The 17,249-nt window shown below is 38.6% G+C and overlaps 1 protein-coding gene across 1 annotated transcript in view; it reads left to right on the forward strand.

Moving 5' to 3' along the window:
• The first annotated feature begins 1,243 nt into the window (after positions 1-1,243).
• MED13L (mediator complex subunit 13L) overlaps positions 1,244-17,249 on the forward strand; it is a 254,112-nt gene continuing 238,106 nt past the window's right edge. Inside the window, 1 exon segment of the mRNA XM_032471688.1 lies at positions 1,244-1,484. Coding sequence (XP_032327579.1) covers positions 1,413-1,484 — 72 coding nt within the window. The 5' untranslated portion in view covers positions 1,244-1,412.

The raw sequence follows: 17,249 nt of genomic DNA on the forward strand, positions 1-17,249 counted from the left end.
CAGTGAATGCACACAGTGCCTAGTAGTAAGGGCTCAGAAGGCGTTTCTGTATTCAGTGCATTGTGCCTGGTACACAGTAAGCGCTCCATGGGCGAGGTTTGTAAACCTTCGGGCAAGAGTTCAGCTTCGCAGTGCCTGGGTGCAGGGATTCGAATCCCACACTCTCCTCTTCCCAGCTGTGCGACCTCGCGCAAGTGACAGCCTCTTTGTGCTTCAGATTTGTCATCTGCAAAAAACGCCAACGATAGAGTGAGATCTCAAAGAAACACTCCCGGGAGCACTTGGACCTGCTGCTTGGCCGACAGCGAGTCCCCACCACCACACTGGCCCGCCGGGGCGGTCGGGGGCCCAGCGAGGGGCCCCGAGCCCTCCGCGGCGACGGCCACGGGCGTTCCCGGGGCTCGAGGTCGCGCCCGGCAAAGATCAGGGCACCCGAGGGGGCGGAGCGCGGCGCCCACGCGGGGCAGCCCACGGCGGCCTCGGGCCGGCCGGCCGCCGCCCGCCCGGGAGCCGCGCCGCCTGCACTTCTTTCTCTCCCTCTCCATCTCCCTCCCTCTCTCCGCCAGAGATTCCGGCCGCGCTCGGCTCAGCAGCGCCGCCCGCGAGCCGCCGCGCCGCCGCTGCCGCTCCGGCCCCTCCCCCGCCCGCCCTCCGCCCTGCCACCGCCCCCCCGCGCGGCCGGCGCCCGTCACGTGACGCGGTGCGAGCCAATGGCGGGCCGAGCCGCGGTCGGCGGCCGCCATTGCTGTCAGAGCGAGCGAGCCCGGGGAGGGAAGAGAAGCGAGGCTGACTGGGGAGGAGGGGGGGGTGGGGGAGGAAGAGGAAGGAGGGGACGTCGCTCGGCTGCCGGGGTCGCCCGCTGGCTTCGTCCGCACCCCCCCCTTCGCGAGTTCGCGCTCCGCGGCGGCGGCGGCTCCGAGGCGGCGGCGGCGGCGGCGGCGGCTTCGGGGCTCGCCTCCCCTCACGCGCCGGCGGGGGCCGAGGGGGAGTCGGTGGCTGGAGATAAACAAGGCGGCGGCGGCGGCGGCTGAGGAACAGGGAAGGCGGAGGCGGCGGCCGGCCCGCAGCGCCGGCCCGGGAGGCAGCGGCGGCCCTGAGAGGCGGGGAGGGCGCCGGGCCGCGCGGACAGCGCCCCCCGCCGCCGCCGGAGCCGCGGGAGCCGCCGCCGCCGCCCGAGCAGGAAGGAGCCGCGCGGCCGCCGCGGACCCCCCCGCCGGCCCGGGCCCGCCGCCCCCAGCGCGGCGTCGCCGCGGCGCCTCCCGCCCGCCCGCCGGCCCTCGCGCTCTCCCCCGGCGGCGGCGGCGGCCCGGCCGACCCGCGCTCCCCGGCGAGGCGCCGCCGCCCGGCCCGGCCTCGCCTCGGACGCCTCGCTCCGACATGCCCCGCTCTGGCGGCCGGGCTCGCGGAGGATCATGACTGCGGCAGCGAACTGGGTGGCGAACGGGGCGAGCCTGGAGGATTGTCACTCCAACCTCTTCTCGCTGGTGAGTAGTCGGGCTGCGGGAGGGGGCTGTGCCGGGGGGGGGGGTCCCCGACCTCCGCCGCGGACCAACTTTCTCCTCCCGCCGCTGGGACTTCGCCCCTCCCTCGCCTCTCCCCGCCGTTCGCCTCTCGCCGATTCTCCCCCTTTTGGATCGTCTCTCCCTCGCCTTGGATCCCATCCAGTGTTTATTTGGCTCTTTAAAAATCATTTGTGAGCGCGGCGCTCGGCGTGGAATTTGCATGTGGAAGTCTCAGAGCTGCGGATTCTGGGTCGCACTTCGAACGCCCACCCTCTGTTGCAATCGCACTCCCCTTACCCTCCCCTTCCCCCCCTTATTTTCCCCTAAATGTGGAAGGCTTTGCCTTGTGCTGCCCGCGCCTGCGATAAGCAGTCTTTTCCCCCTTGTCGGATCGGCTGCCCGCCCGCCCGCCTTTTGAATTTTTAAAAAATTCCATAATGACACCTGCAATTTCGCCCGAAAACAGTTGATTGAATGCGATTGTGTCAGTAAAAGACTCTTGCACCCGAAGCTCCGGCGATTGTAAACATCGACAGCCGCCTGCCTCTCGGGGCTTACTACGCCGGAGAGTCGCTAAGCCATTGCATCGAGCCGACGGAAGGTGGAGAAAGCTTTTTCTTCTTTCTCTCCTCCTGGGTCTTTTAAAAACTGTTTTCTCTTTCCTAACAACGAATCCACACACACACAAAAAACAACAAGCTGGGCGGTTTGATAACATCGCTTTTATCTGCCTTCGCCTCTCTCGCGCTCTCTCTGATAATTGACAACTTTTCCTTCGGATTTGAATCGCCTGCCTTAATCTCGAAGCAGTTAGGGTGTCAATTGTTCTCCTGGAAGCCTGGCACCCGACGACGGCGTCTAGATTCATCGAAATTAAAAATGTGTAGGGCTCCTGCAACTCTTTCCTGGCGGTGGCAGTGACATTTGGTGGTAAATGCCATCTTTGCTTTTTATTAGGTCGTATTACCTAGCTCTGAAAACATTCACGTTGTTAAACCTTGCGTTTAGGCTAATAATTGCAGTGCGTGGTCTTTAAATATGTGCTTTATGCTTGACTTACTGTATGTATAGCTATGTGCCCGGGAGACTACGAATTTGTTTAAATATTGAGCAAAGATTTGTAAACAGATGTAAGGCAATTATGTTTCAAGCGTAGAATATAATTGGAAAATTGGCTGAACGGTTTGTTTAATTTAGCCTTAAAAAAACTTATTTTAAGTTGTGTACCCTTTTTGGGGGGACTGCCTTTGGGGAACATGCATTTTGGAAATTGTTTTCTGTAACCTCTGCTGTAGATAGGAGCATTATTTACTCTTAATCCTTGTTTACACTGGATAAATAATTTAGTGTTCAAATTGTAATTAGTTACATTTAATTATGGGTAGCATAGATTCTTTTTTTTTTCCTTTGAGACTGGTGGAGAGATACAGATTCTTGCCAACTTTTCAAATAGAAGCGTTATTTTCTTAAATATATTTCATTATGCAGATAAAAAAATCAAAACGTGAGATTTTTACCTGCAAAGACCGAGTGACAGTATCTGTGCTTACACTGTAATAAGGTCAGGTCAGTTTTTTTCCCCAACACTTTTATTCAGATATTTAACCTTAAAATTCAGTTACAAGTTGTGATTTTCCTCTCAGTGCTGTGATAATTTTCTCTTGATCTTTTGATTTATGGGAATAAAACTCCTTTTGCCTCCTTTTTTCTTCTCTCAGTCTATCATTTACTATCAGTCAGATTCAGGGACTTTCATAGATTAGCAAACATATTGATTACGGGGTTTTTAAAATGGTTTTTGTTTAGCAGCTGGTGACCACGTTGACACTTCAACGGGGAATTAAAATAACCAAGTAGACCAATATTGGTGAGGAGAGATCCCCCCAAATTACCATATATCATGCTGACTGGTAATTGCTTGTATATATGTGGCTAATTTATATACAGTATGTTTTGTAGATGAACGAAAGTGTGCTACATGTGTAGCCAGTCTTTAAGATAAATCATTTCTTTTATCTTTTTTTTTTTTTAAGCTTAAGTAAGGATGATAGTGTTATAGAGATAAGATGCTTGAGATTCTTTTGGAGAAACAATTTGTAGGAGAGGATTCTGTGCTTTATGACTAACTAAAGGTTTGTGCTTTGGGTATTTCTCTCCTAAACTTCTGTAAATCAGGAATTGATTTTTGAATATGCTTTAAAAAAAAAACCAAAAAAACCCGATTACTCTTTAGGTAGCAACTTAGAAATGCCGAAGTGCAGAAATGCATGGATTTGTTTTTTGTAAGAACTATAGAATGTCTGCATTCTCTTATGTAGAGGGTGGATAGGTGCTAATTTTAAGAAATTATGAATCAGTTAAAAAGCTGCTGATACTGTAAATTTTTATCATTCCAAATTGAGAATTTTCTGAAAATTAGGCAGTAGCGGCAACCTAAAATATCAAAAATATGTTGCCTAACAGTACATTGTATAGAGTAGTTAATTCCAAAGGAGATAAAATCATCACTTGTTCAAAATAAAGCACGTATTATAAGAACTCTTTGTGCTAAATAATAGCATATATTTTTCTTTTTGGCCTGCAGTTTTTTTGAGCAAAGTATTGCTTATAGAGAATCTGCGTAAGTAGTCATATTAATGTGGATTGAAATGTAAACTGGAGATTATAAAGTTCTGTACCACGCTAATAACCCACCCACTTTCTGTTACCTTGAGGTGTTCATATGGCTTAGTAAAAATTGATTTGTGCAGCCAGGTGCTTTAAGATTTAAGATTTTTGTTAGTCCTTTTCTTATTTTTCTTCCTGATTTTCTGTGTGGCGTCACATTTCCTAAATTCTCTGTCAAGTCCCGCCCCCTTTTCCTAACATGTGAAAAATGCCATTATGTATATATGATATGGGCCATTATCTGTGTCTCTGATTCTTACTGTTACGAGATTTGTAGCTACTGCATTAAATGCATGCCTGGCTGTGCCTTTGTGACTCAAAACTGTTTTCTCATGCTGTCCATCACATTTCTGGGAGGCTCTTGTTATATATTCACTCAGTGATAATACAGTTAACTGTGTTAAATCTGCCCTTTTGGAAAGTGTAACAGTGTTCCCTATGGTATGTCAACTCACCCTTGTGGGAAGACATATAATTTCCAGATGTAAGTGTATCTTTAGTTTTGTTTCTTTTGTTTCTTAATTGAGATGATACGGAGAAAAGTGATTTTGTGTCCTTCAGCTAGATTTTAGTGTATACTCTTGACATGAGGCAGTCTAATTCTTAGACATGTATGCTCCACATTCATGTTATTTTATTTGCTTATAATCTTCCTGACTGTGGGATAATTGAGTGATATAAAATTCTTCCTTCCTGAATTGAAACATGCATTAGAACATAATTCCTATTAAGGACTGTTCATTCTATATCTGAAGATTTTGAGCTAATCTGTTGTTGACCTGCTTTCTTTTTTCTTCAGAGATTTTTTTTTTTTGCAGAGAAGGAAGATAGTTGTAAATGTAGAAACTTTGAAATCTATTCTTTTGAGTTAGAACTAGATGGGGAGGACTTTCAGTTGAAAATGATCACGGAGGAGTGATTAATCTTCTCAAGTGCCTGTACGTATCCGGGGTATTTTCTCATCCCAGTTTCCAATTTTAATATTTACATATAAAGCATCTTTTTTTCATGATGGTTCATTGTCTTTAATGAAAATATTTATTATTTGCTAATGTATGTTTTCTGTTTAGCATCTTGTTGTTAGTAGCACGTGGTGTTAAAGTATTTATATATTTATAATAGCAATAATTGCCACCCGGTAATAGTTGCCATATTAACCTCCAATTGCTAGTAAATATTTTTAAGTACATAATAGACAGCAATTTAAGGCATAGTGTAGCAGTTTACTGGACCATTTTAAGGAGCCATTTGTACGTGTGATGAGTTCATAATTTTAAAGGGAAAATAATGTACCTAAGACTGGTATGCTAGAAAGTATGTTGCTGTGTTATTGCTTGAAGTGCTCACTGAGAGGAAGTTAGGTTAGGGCTGTTTCTTTGTGAGAATAAAGACAGGGGGTACCATTAGGACAGTGAGTGTCTTTTGAGTTTATGCCAGGTGCTTATGTAGTTTAGCACTTTCTTTGGAATATTATGGTCATTTTTTTCATGGCTGTATTAGGTATTTGGAAAAAAAATCTCTTAAGGCATTTCATTAAATAACATTAGGTTATAGTAGTGAATTATATTAATTAGGTATGGGAAAATTGATTCATCTTTTTTGTTCACTGGATAATTTAGCCTCGTTAATTTATTCATCAAACACTTTCAAAGATCTCTTCTGCTTTTAAAATTAATAAGGAAATACTCTGTCACTAGTTTGTACTGTATTCTATATATTATAACTATTTCCAAAAGATAAGCATATTCTGTATGTATTTGTTAAATTATTTAAATTTGAGATGAAATTCATTGAAATACTTATAAGATTATCTAGATTTTTTTTAATGAGCAGTTAATTCAACTCTCAAAGTTTGATTCAGAGATAGACTAGATACTGTTCTGAAATGATCTGACTTATTTTGGACAGAAGAAAGTAATAGTCTTTGAAATAGTAATAAGAAGTACTTTTTTTTTTTTTGAAAGCAGGTGATACATTTATTTCACCGAAGTTAGGTAGTGAGATTAGACATTTATGAGAATTAGTAATATCGTTGAATGTTAGGTATTATTACTACTGAACTGTGCATTGCAATCATTTATTAGAAATGGAGAAAAAGGATTTCTGCAGCATTGCTTTTAGTGTCATTTACTTAAAATGTATTGTGTGCTAATCTGCTTTTATAAATTGTGAATGTCCACCAGAATTTCTGTTTTGTCACTGTATAAACATTCCTATTTCAAGAAATTACATTTAATGCATTGCAAAGTGAGGTAATTAGGCAGATAGCCTAAAAATGTGCTGTGGGGGATAGTTAAAATTTTTTTTCATGTGCGCGTGTGCGCACAGCACACACACGCATTTGTTTCATAGAACTTGCTTAGAGATTTGGAATTAATGAATCAATATTTGTAATGTGTTTTGAAATTTAGGACTTTTCTTCCTTCTTGAATCATTTAACTTCTTGCTGATCCTGTTCAGATAATTTCTTTTTATAGTATATGCTTTCATTGTTTATTTGAAAGATTTGAAGGTGTTAGCTTTGTTCTGTTGGGGGAATTCACTTCATTACATAGGGGAGATGATTTTCCATTAATCTTGGTAAATATTAACATAAACGAGGAATTGTAAATTCAGATTCATTTGCATGAATGAAATATGTATGCTTGCCCAAGTTTTGTTTAGTATAGAATCACTTATGTACATCTGCACAGTTTTCTATCTTTGCTTTAGCTGATACAGAAAGTTTCAAATTCTCTTAAAATGTTGTGATTGGTGTTTGTTTCAAAGGCAGCTCCCCACCCCACTGTATTGTTTTGTTACTTAATTTTTAAAATCATCTGTAGTATATATAGATCGGGTTTTACTCTCATAAAGTGGCTCTCATAGTCTTCTTTTAGGAACTCCTGTTTTACTTGCATTTATAATAGCATGTTTTAGTTATGTTTGTTGGAGTAGATTTGTTTTCCTTTTTTAAACTGATAAAATGTCTTCTTAGAGTACATTTGGATTCTAGTCTGAAAGAAAGGATGAAGTTTTTTTTTTTTCTTTCTAAATGAAAATTAGAAGAATCAGTGGTGTCCAAGGGAGAATGTTTACGTCATTGGCATTTCCATACTCCAGTTTATTATGTGTATTTCTGAGTGTTTATTTTCTTTCTAGATGAATTGTGGTAGAATCTTACTAAAACCGTATTTCTGCTACTGTGAAATAGCACAGAGCCCTGGTTGACAGCTTTCTGCATTTTGTACTTTTTCCAGTACAGTAAAATTCCATTACTGTTAAAGGAACATCCTGAGTTGATTATATTAAACTTTCATATGTGTCTTATTTTGCATAGTTTACTTAAAAAAATGAAAAGGGGAAGGTAAAGAGAATTAGGTAAACTTGCAGGTAAATGTTTCTTTTTTTCTCAGTCTTCACTAGATTTCTTTACTATAATAATTAAGTCTTAATTTATTTTAAATCACTGTATTAATTGGATATATTTAAGATGTTTGATATTAAAATTAAATCTGAGGAAATGATTTGTTTCACATAAAATATATAATTAATTGTGCATAGAGTTCTCTATAATATTGAGTGGAAATTCCAAAGATTGATTATCTACAGGGTATTAAACTGCATTAAAACTGTGATTTTTTTTTTCCCTCTGAAGAGCATTGATAAATTTCTGAGGAAGCATTTTTGCATAAGACAGATGAAGCTTCCTCATATAGTTACACATTGTTTCATTAAATAGGAAAGATGATTAAATCCATCTACACTTAATTTGAGAGTTAATAAATAAGGTATTCAAAAGAGTATAATTGGTGTGAAAAAACATTTTGTGTTGACAATTCTCATGATTGAATTTTAATGTCCTAAAGAGAAGTAAGGAAAAGCATACATATATCTGACTCAGGAACCAGCTCCTCTTTTTTTTTTTCCGTGTGTATATGTATGGCACAATCCTACTCATCTTTTAAGTAGGTCAAATGTCACCTCTGTGAAGCTTTCCTTGACTCCCACAGATAAAACTTGTCACTCTTGCTCCTCATGTGTGCCTCCTTCTTCTGCCTCTGCTAATCATATGAGCTTCTGTAGGGCAGTGACCCTGACTAAGTCATCTTTGCATTCTCTTCATAGTTAAGTGCTAATTAACTATTTGTTAAATGAATAAATTACCCGACAGCAATTCTCTTCTCCATCCTTCTCCCTAAGGGAGTTCTCATTGTCTCTTTAGGTCCTGATCGCAATGTTATTATTATTTTTTGAACTTATCTAGCTGTTAAGATCTATATTCTGAATATGTATTATCTAGGTTGTATGTACTGTGGCTTGGTAATATTTTAGATGAGTTCCAGGAAATCTTTATTAAAGAGAATTCCAACTGTTTAAGAGATGTATGCTTATACCTCAGAGGAATAGGAATTTGGTTAGTATTTAGATTTTGTATAGTGTAGTAGGCAATCTGTGGCTTTTGGAACCTGTTGGAGATTTTGTTTGGGGCTTGATACAGAATTCCTTCATTTTTTAATTCTCTAAGCTGTGCAGGAGGGCTTTTGCTCAACCTTTAGTTATAAGATTATTTTCCATCAGTAAAATAGGTAGTAAGCTGGTAATAGGGAAGGTTGAGTTGTATTCAAACTTTGTTTTTTTATTAGTGACTAGATCTCGTTGGTTGCATAATGGTTCTGTGCCTCAGTTTCTCCTATCAACTTGATGGAAATATGGAAGTCAGGAGGTGTGAAAAATCATTTTGAGTATCTTTTAGGTAAAGCACTTTGGATGACTAGATAATGTTCTTTAATGGGAAGAATGTTCTAGCAAATGACAACTGAAGTTATAGAATAGCCCTAGGCAGTTATCCAGGAAGTTGGAATGGCAAAATTACTTGTTTTAATATGGCAGTTATGTTGTATTTGTGCTTTTTGTAGGGGGAGCAGAAGATTAAATTGTTCTTGTGTCTTTCTTCATAAACCATGATTGAGAAGAAAAACTTAAAATTCATCTTTAAATGTTACAGCTTTTCACTTGTGTATATGATTCACAGTTGTGTGGTGTGTCTTTAATAAGCTGGGTGATTTTGCTGTATCAACCCTGAGCTCTGATTGGCTAAGACTAGAGATTGAACTGTGGCTCTTGTTTGGTACTTTAAGCTATTAATTCCTTGGCAGCTCCAGAGTGCTCTTTGAACTTTAAATAGCAGTTCTATTAACATTTTGAGATTTGTCTCAGGGAATGTCAGAAATAGTACTTAATAAATATCTTTTTCCTCTTAAAGACTAAATTATGTTTTAGTCTGACACACATGTCACAACCCTTACTATGTTTGAACAAAGTATATATCATCAACTGCCAGCCAATTTCTGTTTTCCATTTAATAATACGGCAACATCTAAAAATATTGTTTAGACTTTGTTGAAGGAAATCCCCTCCCCCCAGTCTATAGTTTTTGTATTAGTCTTATGGAATATGAATATGAATAGTGTCCTAAGTTTATATCCAAAGTGTAGAATTTTACATGTAGATGGTCTCTAGCATTCTAAATATTAGAAAAAGTTAATTTGTGTGTAAGTTTGCTTTCACATAAAAACCCACCCTGAATTTTGTTGGTACAAATGATGGTTAGCCTATTGTATTGTACTTAATTACTTGTGTTATAGAACTCAAATGCTATTTATGGTAGCATTTTTATGGGAATGAACTTACATTTATTGTTCCTGCTTAGCATGCTAGGAGTACCTTTCCTCTGACTGTAGTGTTGGCAATCAGAGCAGACACTCCCTAAAATCCATCTTGGCTCCAGGTAGTGGGAGTGAGGACGACCCAGGCTCTGGGCCCACTTTTAGGCCTAGGAGAGGGTTGTTATCTGAAAGAGCGGCTTGAAGAGAGTGCTGAGAGGTGAGGATGCCCCTCCTGGCTCCACGGAAAGAGCCAGTTTTGGAACAAGGATTGAAGCAAATTTTCCCTTCCCTTCCTGAAGGTATCTGCTGCTGCTTCCTCTTTGCTGATACGCTTTTATTGAAACATTGAGAACAGTGTTCAGTCCTGTGATGTCATCAGGAAAAGATTTTGTATTTCTTTGCCCTTTAGCTCTTCCCTTCCCTTTCCTCCTTCACTCACCCTTAGAGACAAGTTTTCTACGTACTATTTTGTGTGGTAAATGAGGACTTACAAGCCTCAGTGAACTGAAAAAGGAAATTGGGGGTGAGATTGGATGAGGTAGCCAATAAGTTAGTATTAAGCATTAATTTTTTTATATGTTATATTTGAGAAATTTATGATATATGTAATTCATTTTCAAATAATGTACATACATTGGAAATGATTAAAACCTGGCTTGGGTTTACAAAAAGATTAGGTGTCTGATATGTGGGAAAAAGGCTTGCATGTACTATTTAATTTCTAAGATTGTGTATGGTAAGTGCAGAAGGAGAGCACCATGGACAGATAGCATGGTACCTGGCAGTCAGGAAAACTCAGAAGGTGATTTAAACTGGATCGTGAAGGAATGTATGGATGTGGTTTGCTAGAGGGGAATGGAAAAGACATTCTCTGGAAGCTTAGTTGACAACTCTGAGTCTGTCCTTAAGAATATTTCCTGAAGTGGGATATAGGAGAGCACTTCTTATTTACGATCTTGGTTCTTGGTTTCTTTTTAAAAAACAGTACAAAAACTTACTGAAATCTAATTTTTGTTAGGTGGAAAATTTGAAGTGTAGGCAGGCTGATTTAGATTAAGAAATGGTGATGTTAAAATAATCAGTTATCTAAAATAATTCAGTTCTAAACTTTAAAAAAACAGTGCTATATTACACAGAATGCTAATGACTAAAGTGACAAATATTTCAGAAACTGGACAGACGTGAAATCTTAAATGAGCAGATGGGATATGAAACTAAAAGTGGGAGATAATCCAAGATGATATAGAAACTATTATGAGAAATGAATTGAGGAAAAACAAATGTGTTAAATGGTATTACATTTAATAATATGTTTAAAAGCCTTTCTAGGATTGCTCTCTTACATAGACACGTTGGAATTGTTGAACTGAGTAACCTTTCATTCTTTAAATTTTGTATATTTTAAAACACATTAGATTTTGGTTCAGAATTCCTTCTCATGAAGCCTAGACATTTAAGTCATGAATGTATATGTTACATGTACTTTCAGTAGACAGTATAATTTGCTTTATCTGACGTAAACGTGAAAAAAAGAGAATAATGATGATTTTCAAATATAATTGCGGTGGACCTTGAAGGGGAGAGATAAAGAGTGAAAGATGAGGAAGTTTGTTGTTTGGGCAGCTTGGTAGTTAGTTGAAATCATTTCATTTGACTGTTGAGGGTAAAAATCTGGATTATAGTGGCTTGTGCAATGAATGAATGGCACACTTTCCATTTGAAGAAAGTTGATTGTGGAGCAGGCACTGATGTGGAAGTGGGGAGGGTAAGCGATTGAAAGGTAGTTTGAAGGTGTTTTTTCAGAAGCCTCATTTGTGTTTGTAGACTTAGGAGCAACAATAGTGGAGAGAAAGAAAGAAAGATGAAAAATGTAGGAAAAGCTGGTCATTGATGAAAGAAGTCTAGCTGGAAATGGTATCAAGAACTCAGGTGATGGAGTTTGTACTGGAAAAGAGTAAGACACATCTGGGTAATAAAAGATGTGAGGATATAAGAAATTAGTAAGTGTGAAGGAAGTGGGGACAGTTTCAATTGTACCTTGACTGCTTTTTAAATTCACAGATGGTATTGAGCTTGAGCCTGAATAAACATTTAAAAATTTTTTGCTTAAAAAGTTGCATTTTAATTGATGTACTTGTTGCAGTCAACCATCTTTGTTTTATTTTCCTTTAATCATTATTTTAAGTAGGTCACATGTCACCTCCTCAGGTTGTACACTTCACAGTTACAAAACTGATTTTGAGTTAGTCACACCAGAACTGATACATATCTGCCCAAATGAGAAGTTTTCTTCAAACTAAGACCCTTGAAATGGATCAGATATCGATGTTATTGTCTGTAATACTTTTTGGTCTTTTTCCTTGGAATTTCTTTAAGAGACGTTTAGTTAGCCACCTCAGAAAAAATCTTATTTTAAAGAATGCTTCTTTGGTCAGTGTCTTTTTTCCTTTCTTATCTTGGTTCTGATTTTTTGCTCTTAAATTAACAATTTAGTACCATCTGATAGGGGCCTTACTGATGGTAAGCAAAAATCCTAGGAAGAACCCTGCTTTTGGATATACAGCTAACCCCTGAGCAACATGAGTTTGAACTACATGGGCCCAGTTACACGTGGAGTGTTTTCAGTAAATGTGTACTACAGTGCTATGTAATCTGCAGTTCATTGAATCTGTAGATAAGGAGGGCTGACTGTAAAGTTACATGTGGATTTTTGACTCTGCAGGGTGGATGCCCCTAACCCCCGAGTTGTTCAAGGGTCAACTGTATTGGCATGCATATATTATGCATGTGTGCCAAGAATTCCTGCCTTGCTTGTATGGTTGCCTCCCAGGTTCTGAGTCTAGTGCTTTAGTGTACTTTTCTCATACAGTTTCAGTGGAGGTGGACTTAGTGGTCCATTGTTTGGTAAAAGTAGATTTGGGGACAAAATAAGTAGGGGTTGCATTTTTGCTTTCTGGGGATCAAGGCAGTTATAAGGGGAAGAGTAGAATGGTAAGTTGTGTTCTGTCCTTAACGTCTGTCTAGCAAGTGTCAGGTATCATCTTGTCCATTTTGATTAGACTGAAGTAATCACTAAGAAAAGCCTTGAGATACGTAAAGTATCCTGTTGAGATAATTTCTTAAGGTCTTAACAGAAAGTCAGGTCTGTGAGACTGTAGTACCGTCACCCACTTAGCGTTGCTTTACTCATTTGATATTGCCTGGTAAAAGTCATCTAGTATCAGATACATGTTCTTCCAGCAGCTTCTTCCACAGGCTGAGCTGAACACAGTAGCACTTGTGTATTTAGGATTCAGTGTTATGGGAGGTACAGAGGATCTCTTACTGGCATGCTTATGTTTGTTACTCAGATTACAAATTGCAGTGGTCAGTTATTATTTCCTACTTTTGAGTTCAGGAATATGATGAGATTTTTCTCAGTCAGCTTTGTTACTATGTTCTTCACATTACATAGATGATTTTATTTATGATAGATGATTTTATTTATTTATTTATTTTTCTTGTTAAGTACTTTTCACATTAAAAAATGGGAACTGAAATCCTGTCAAAGAGTATGGCAGTATAATACTAGAGCTATAGATATTTCAGGAAAATTTACTTACATGATAATCTAAACAAATAACAGGCACTTTTAAATTCTACAGATTTATATAACACTTGGGCAATTTAACATTTAGAATTTATACCAGAGCATAAATCTACATCGTAGCTACTGAAGACCATAAATATCTACCTTCTGAAGGTAAAAAAGTCTTCAAGTTACTAAAAACATTTTTCAGAGTGTATTGGTTTATATACAAAGTGTAATCATCTGCATGGATTGAATCAAGTGTTGTGATCCCAGATAGACTAAATTCTGTAGTTCTCTATAAATTACTTGAGATATATATGAAAATAATATTTTATTACTGTTTGGTGGTATCATAGTGAAACTGAGCTTTGCAACCCAGACAGATGGTGCTATTCTTGAGTCTGTCTGCAAGATCCTATAACATTTAGTTAAACAACAGAATGATTCTCCTGAGAACCCATACTTTGATATGTATAAGCTAATAAACTGTCTTTAGTAAATTTTATAAATTTGATTTGAAAAAGAAGTATTTACTTGTTCTTAGGAAACTTTTCTAATGAATCTGTTAAGATGAATAGCCTGGTTTGGTAGTTTAAATGGTAAACTCAAAGAAAACAGATGGGATTCACTAAGGTAGGTGCCTGTCTCCTAAAATAACTTTGATTTTTGTTGGCAAACTTTCTCATATAGTAAGTGTGATCCACTGTTAAGAACTCCAGGAGCTGACTTTAACAATTTCCAGACAACTGTGAGAAATTTGGTAATATATATGTTAACATTCTTTTAAAAAAATAACTATTGATTTAGAATCCTTGCAATCCAGCTTACATTTAAATATTGGGCTTGAAAATGGAAATATTTTAAACAGCCTAATCCAGTTTTAATACATTGGGTGGATAGAATGTTGTTTAGCTATTTTGTAAAAGTTTGAGTTTGGAGATAGTAATATATGATTGAGATGAATAAGTTTATCAGTTACGTAAGTAATTGCATAAATAGTACATTAACAAGTCATACAACATTTCTAGACATTCTTGGAAATTATTCTCTTATTAAATTTACTTTTTATTTAATGCTTAGTCTTTTTTTTTTTAGGTGCCTTTTTTGGTCCTTTTTTTAAATTATAGTAGATTTACAGTGTTGTGTTAATTTCTGGTGTACAGCCTAGTGATTCAGTTATACATATGTATATTCCTTTTCATATTCTTTTTCAGTATAAGCTATTACAAGATATTGAATACATTTCCCTGCGCTATACAGTAGGACCTTGTTTGTCTATTTTATATGTAATAGTATCTGCAAATCCTGAACTCCTAGTTTATCTCTCCACCCTCCCCCTTCCCCCCTGGTAACCATAAGTTTGTTTTCTATGTCTGTGGGTCTATTTCTATTTTGTAAATAAGCTCATTTGTGTCATTATTTTAGATCCCACATGTAAGTGATATGGTATTTTTCCTTCTCTTTCTGGGTTAGTTCAATTAGTATAACAATCTCCAGGTCAATCCATGTTGCTGCAGATGGCATTATTTTATTCTTTTTTATGGCTGAGTAGCATTCCATTGTATATGTGTATAATACAACTTCTTTATCCAGTCATTGGTCGACGGACAGTTAGTTTGCTTCCATGTCTTGGTTATTGTGAATAGTGCTGTTATAAACATTGAGGTGTAATGCTTAGTCTTTAATAGATGGGAGACAAGCCTGAAAAGTGATGTTTGATTCCAGATTAGATGACATGAAGGAGCTGGAAGTTTATTCGGTATGCACAGGGTAATACCTGAAGGGTTTTGAGAAGGATCATGACATGATCAGATATACGTTTCAGAGAGAAAACTCATATGGGCTCTGTGTAGTGTTGATTACAATAGCAGAGAAACCCAAGGCGGAAAGAAGGCTCTTAGAATAGTCTAGATGTGAGAAATTATTCAGGACCAGTAGGAATGGAGAAAAAGAAATGGATTTAAGTAATATTTTGGAGGTAATATTGACAGGAGTTGGTGACCAATTATGTATGTCATAGGAGAGGAATCAAATGGCAAACAGATGTTCTTGGTTTTACAGGATTTTCATTCTTGTGTATACAAAATAAAGAGGAACAGTTGGCAATATCCATGAGCTATAGTTGTTAGCAGAAGACCTATGCTTTGATCACAGGTGTGTATACATGAAAGTATTCACTGAGCCTGGGTTTTTGCAGTTAAATTAAACCCTGTGGAACTCAAAGTTTTAAAATTAATTATGGACAAGAGCTGGGTCAGAAAGGCAGGAGAAAGTGAAAAGAAAGTAAAAGCAAACATTAGCCTTTATAATCTGCCTACTTTCAAAAAAGATTTTAGGCAGTTAGAACCAGATTTCTCTCTTAAATTGAAAATAAGATTTATAAGGAGGGATAGATTAAAAAGGTGAGGAAGAAACGGGAAGGCAAGACTGGTAGGGTGAGGGGAGAAGGGCTTTGAAGAGTGTGGGTGATGATGATGGTGGTGGTAGGTAGTGGGAATGAGAATATTTTGGTAGGGGAAGAGCTCTTGAAATCTTGATGATCAGAAATGGGCATGGAGAAACTGTGATAGGAAGAGAAAAAGATGGGGGAGTACCCTGACAGCAATTGGTTCTATCAGCCTTTGTTACATAGAACCTCTGCTTTTAATAGTGGTAAGCTCAGAAAGCAGATTACATTTTTCCCTCTGTAAATCTGCTTTAGAATGTTTTAATTGAGCTTTTTAAATTAAGGTTTTATTTATATTAATCTCATATCAGTAATATTTTTGATAGGAGGTTAAAATAGACTTTCACCTCTCTTTTTCTTCTTACCTTTGTGGAAATTGTCAATTTTTAGGAATTGGCATAGTGGATAGAATGGAAAGGACATTTGTAGATACTCAGTGTGTATCTTTGATGCCTATTCTTCTTTCTGATTTTGGGTTCCTTCAAATTTTTATTACTGTCATTCTATTCTTGTTCCCTCAGCACTTAGCTTTCTGATTAGGCAATATTTTTGTAGATACTGAGAGTGTAAATTGTTATACCATGTCATATTTTTACCTCACATATGGGGAGAAGTTTTCCCTTCCTCCCCTCTTCTCTGCCCACCCCTCCAAACCTCTTTCCTTTTTCAGCACGTTCCTGGGCTCCCTGTCCTATGGAGCCTTCCCTGGCTTGCTGCACTTTTCCTTGGCAGCACCGGTTCTCAGTTAAGCGCTAAATTGTACATATGCACTTCAGAACCTTTTGATGTAATCTCCTTGGTGTGGTGGGGATCCTCTCCAGTTGTTTTGAGTGCACTTACTGGCACAGCATGTGCTATCCATTGTCAATTGGCTGTAATTCATTCAGCTTTCCCATGTGGGTAGATTTTTCACTTGGCTACCCTGAAGGTAGAGAGTTGGTTTTCTTGCAGTTGTCATTTTCCTTTAATTTCTCTCCAAGTGAGGTCGTACTAATGAAATATAAAATATTTCCAAGAAATGAAACTTCCCAGAAATTAAAACTACATATTAAAAAAATTACCCGCAATCCAGCTGATCCACTAGGTCGGATACACACCCCAGATCTTCTATTCTTGTTAATGTGCACATTTTTTTGTAAATAGATGTAATTACAGTGTAAATATAGCTTTTTATTCAGCTGTATGCACTAACATTTTTCATGTGGTTACCATTTTCATAATTATAATTTTAAGAGAAAAATGTTATGAATTTAATAAAAATTTAAATTTGTCTCAAATTCAAACAGTATTGAAGGATCTGACAAAAAATACGAAGATTCTCCTCCCTTATGGGGAGGTAACTACCAGTAGTTTAATTTTTATCATACCAGGTATTTTTTTTTCTGTATGTTTTTGTGCCTATAAACATTACAGTT

Source organism: Camelus ferus, chromosome 32, assembly GCF_009834535.1.
Source record: "Camelus ferus isolate YT-003-E chromosome 32, BCGSAC_Cfer_1.0, whole genome shotgun sequence".
NCBI classification, from domain to species: domain Eukaryota; kingdom Metazoa; phylum Chordata; class Mammalia; order Artiodactyla; family Camelidae; genus Camelus; species Camelus ferus.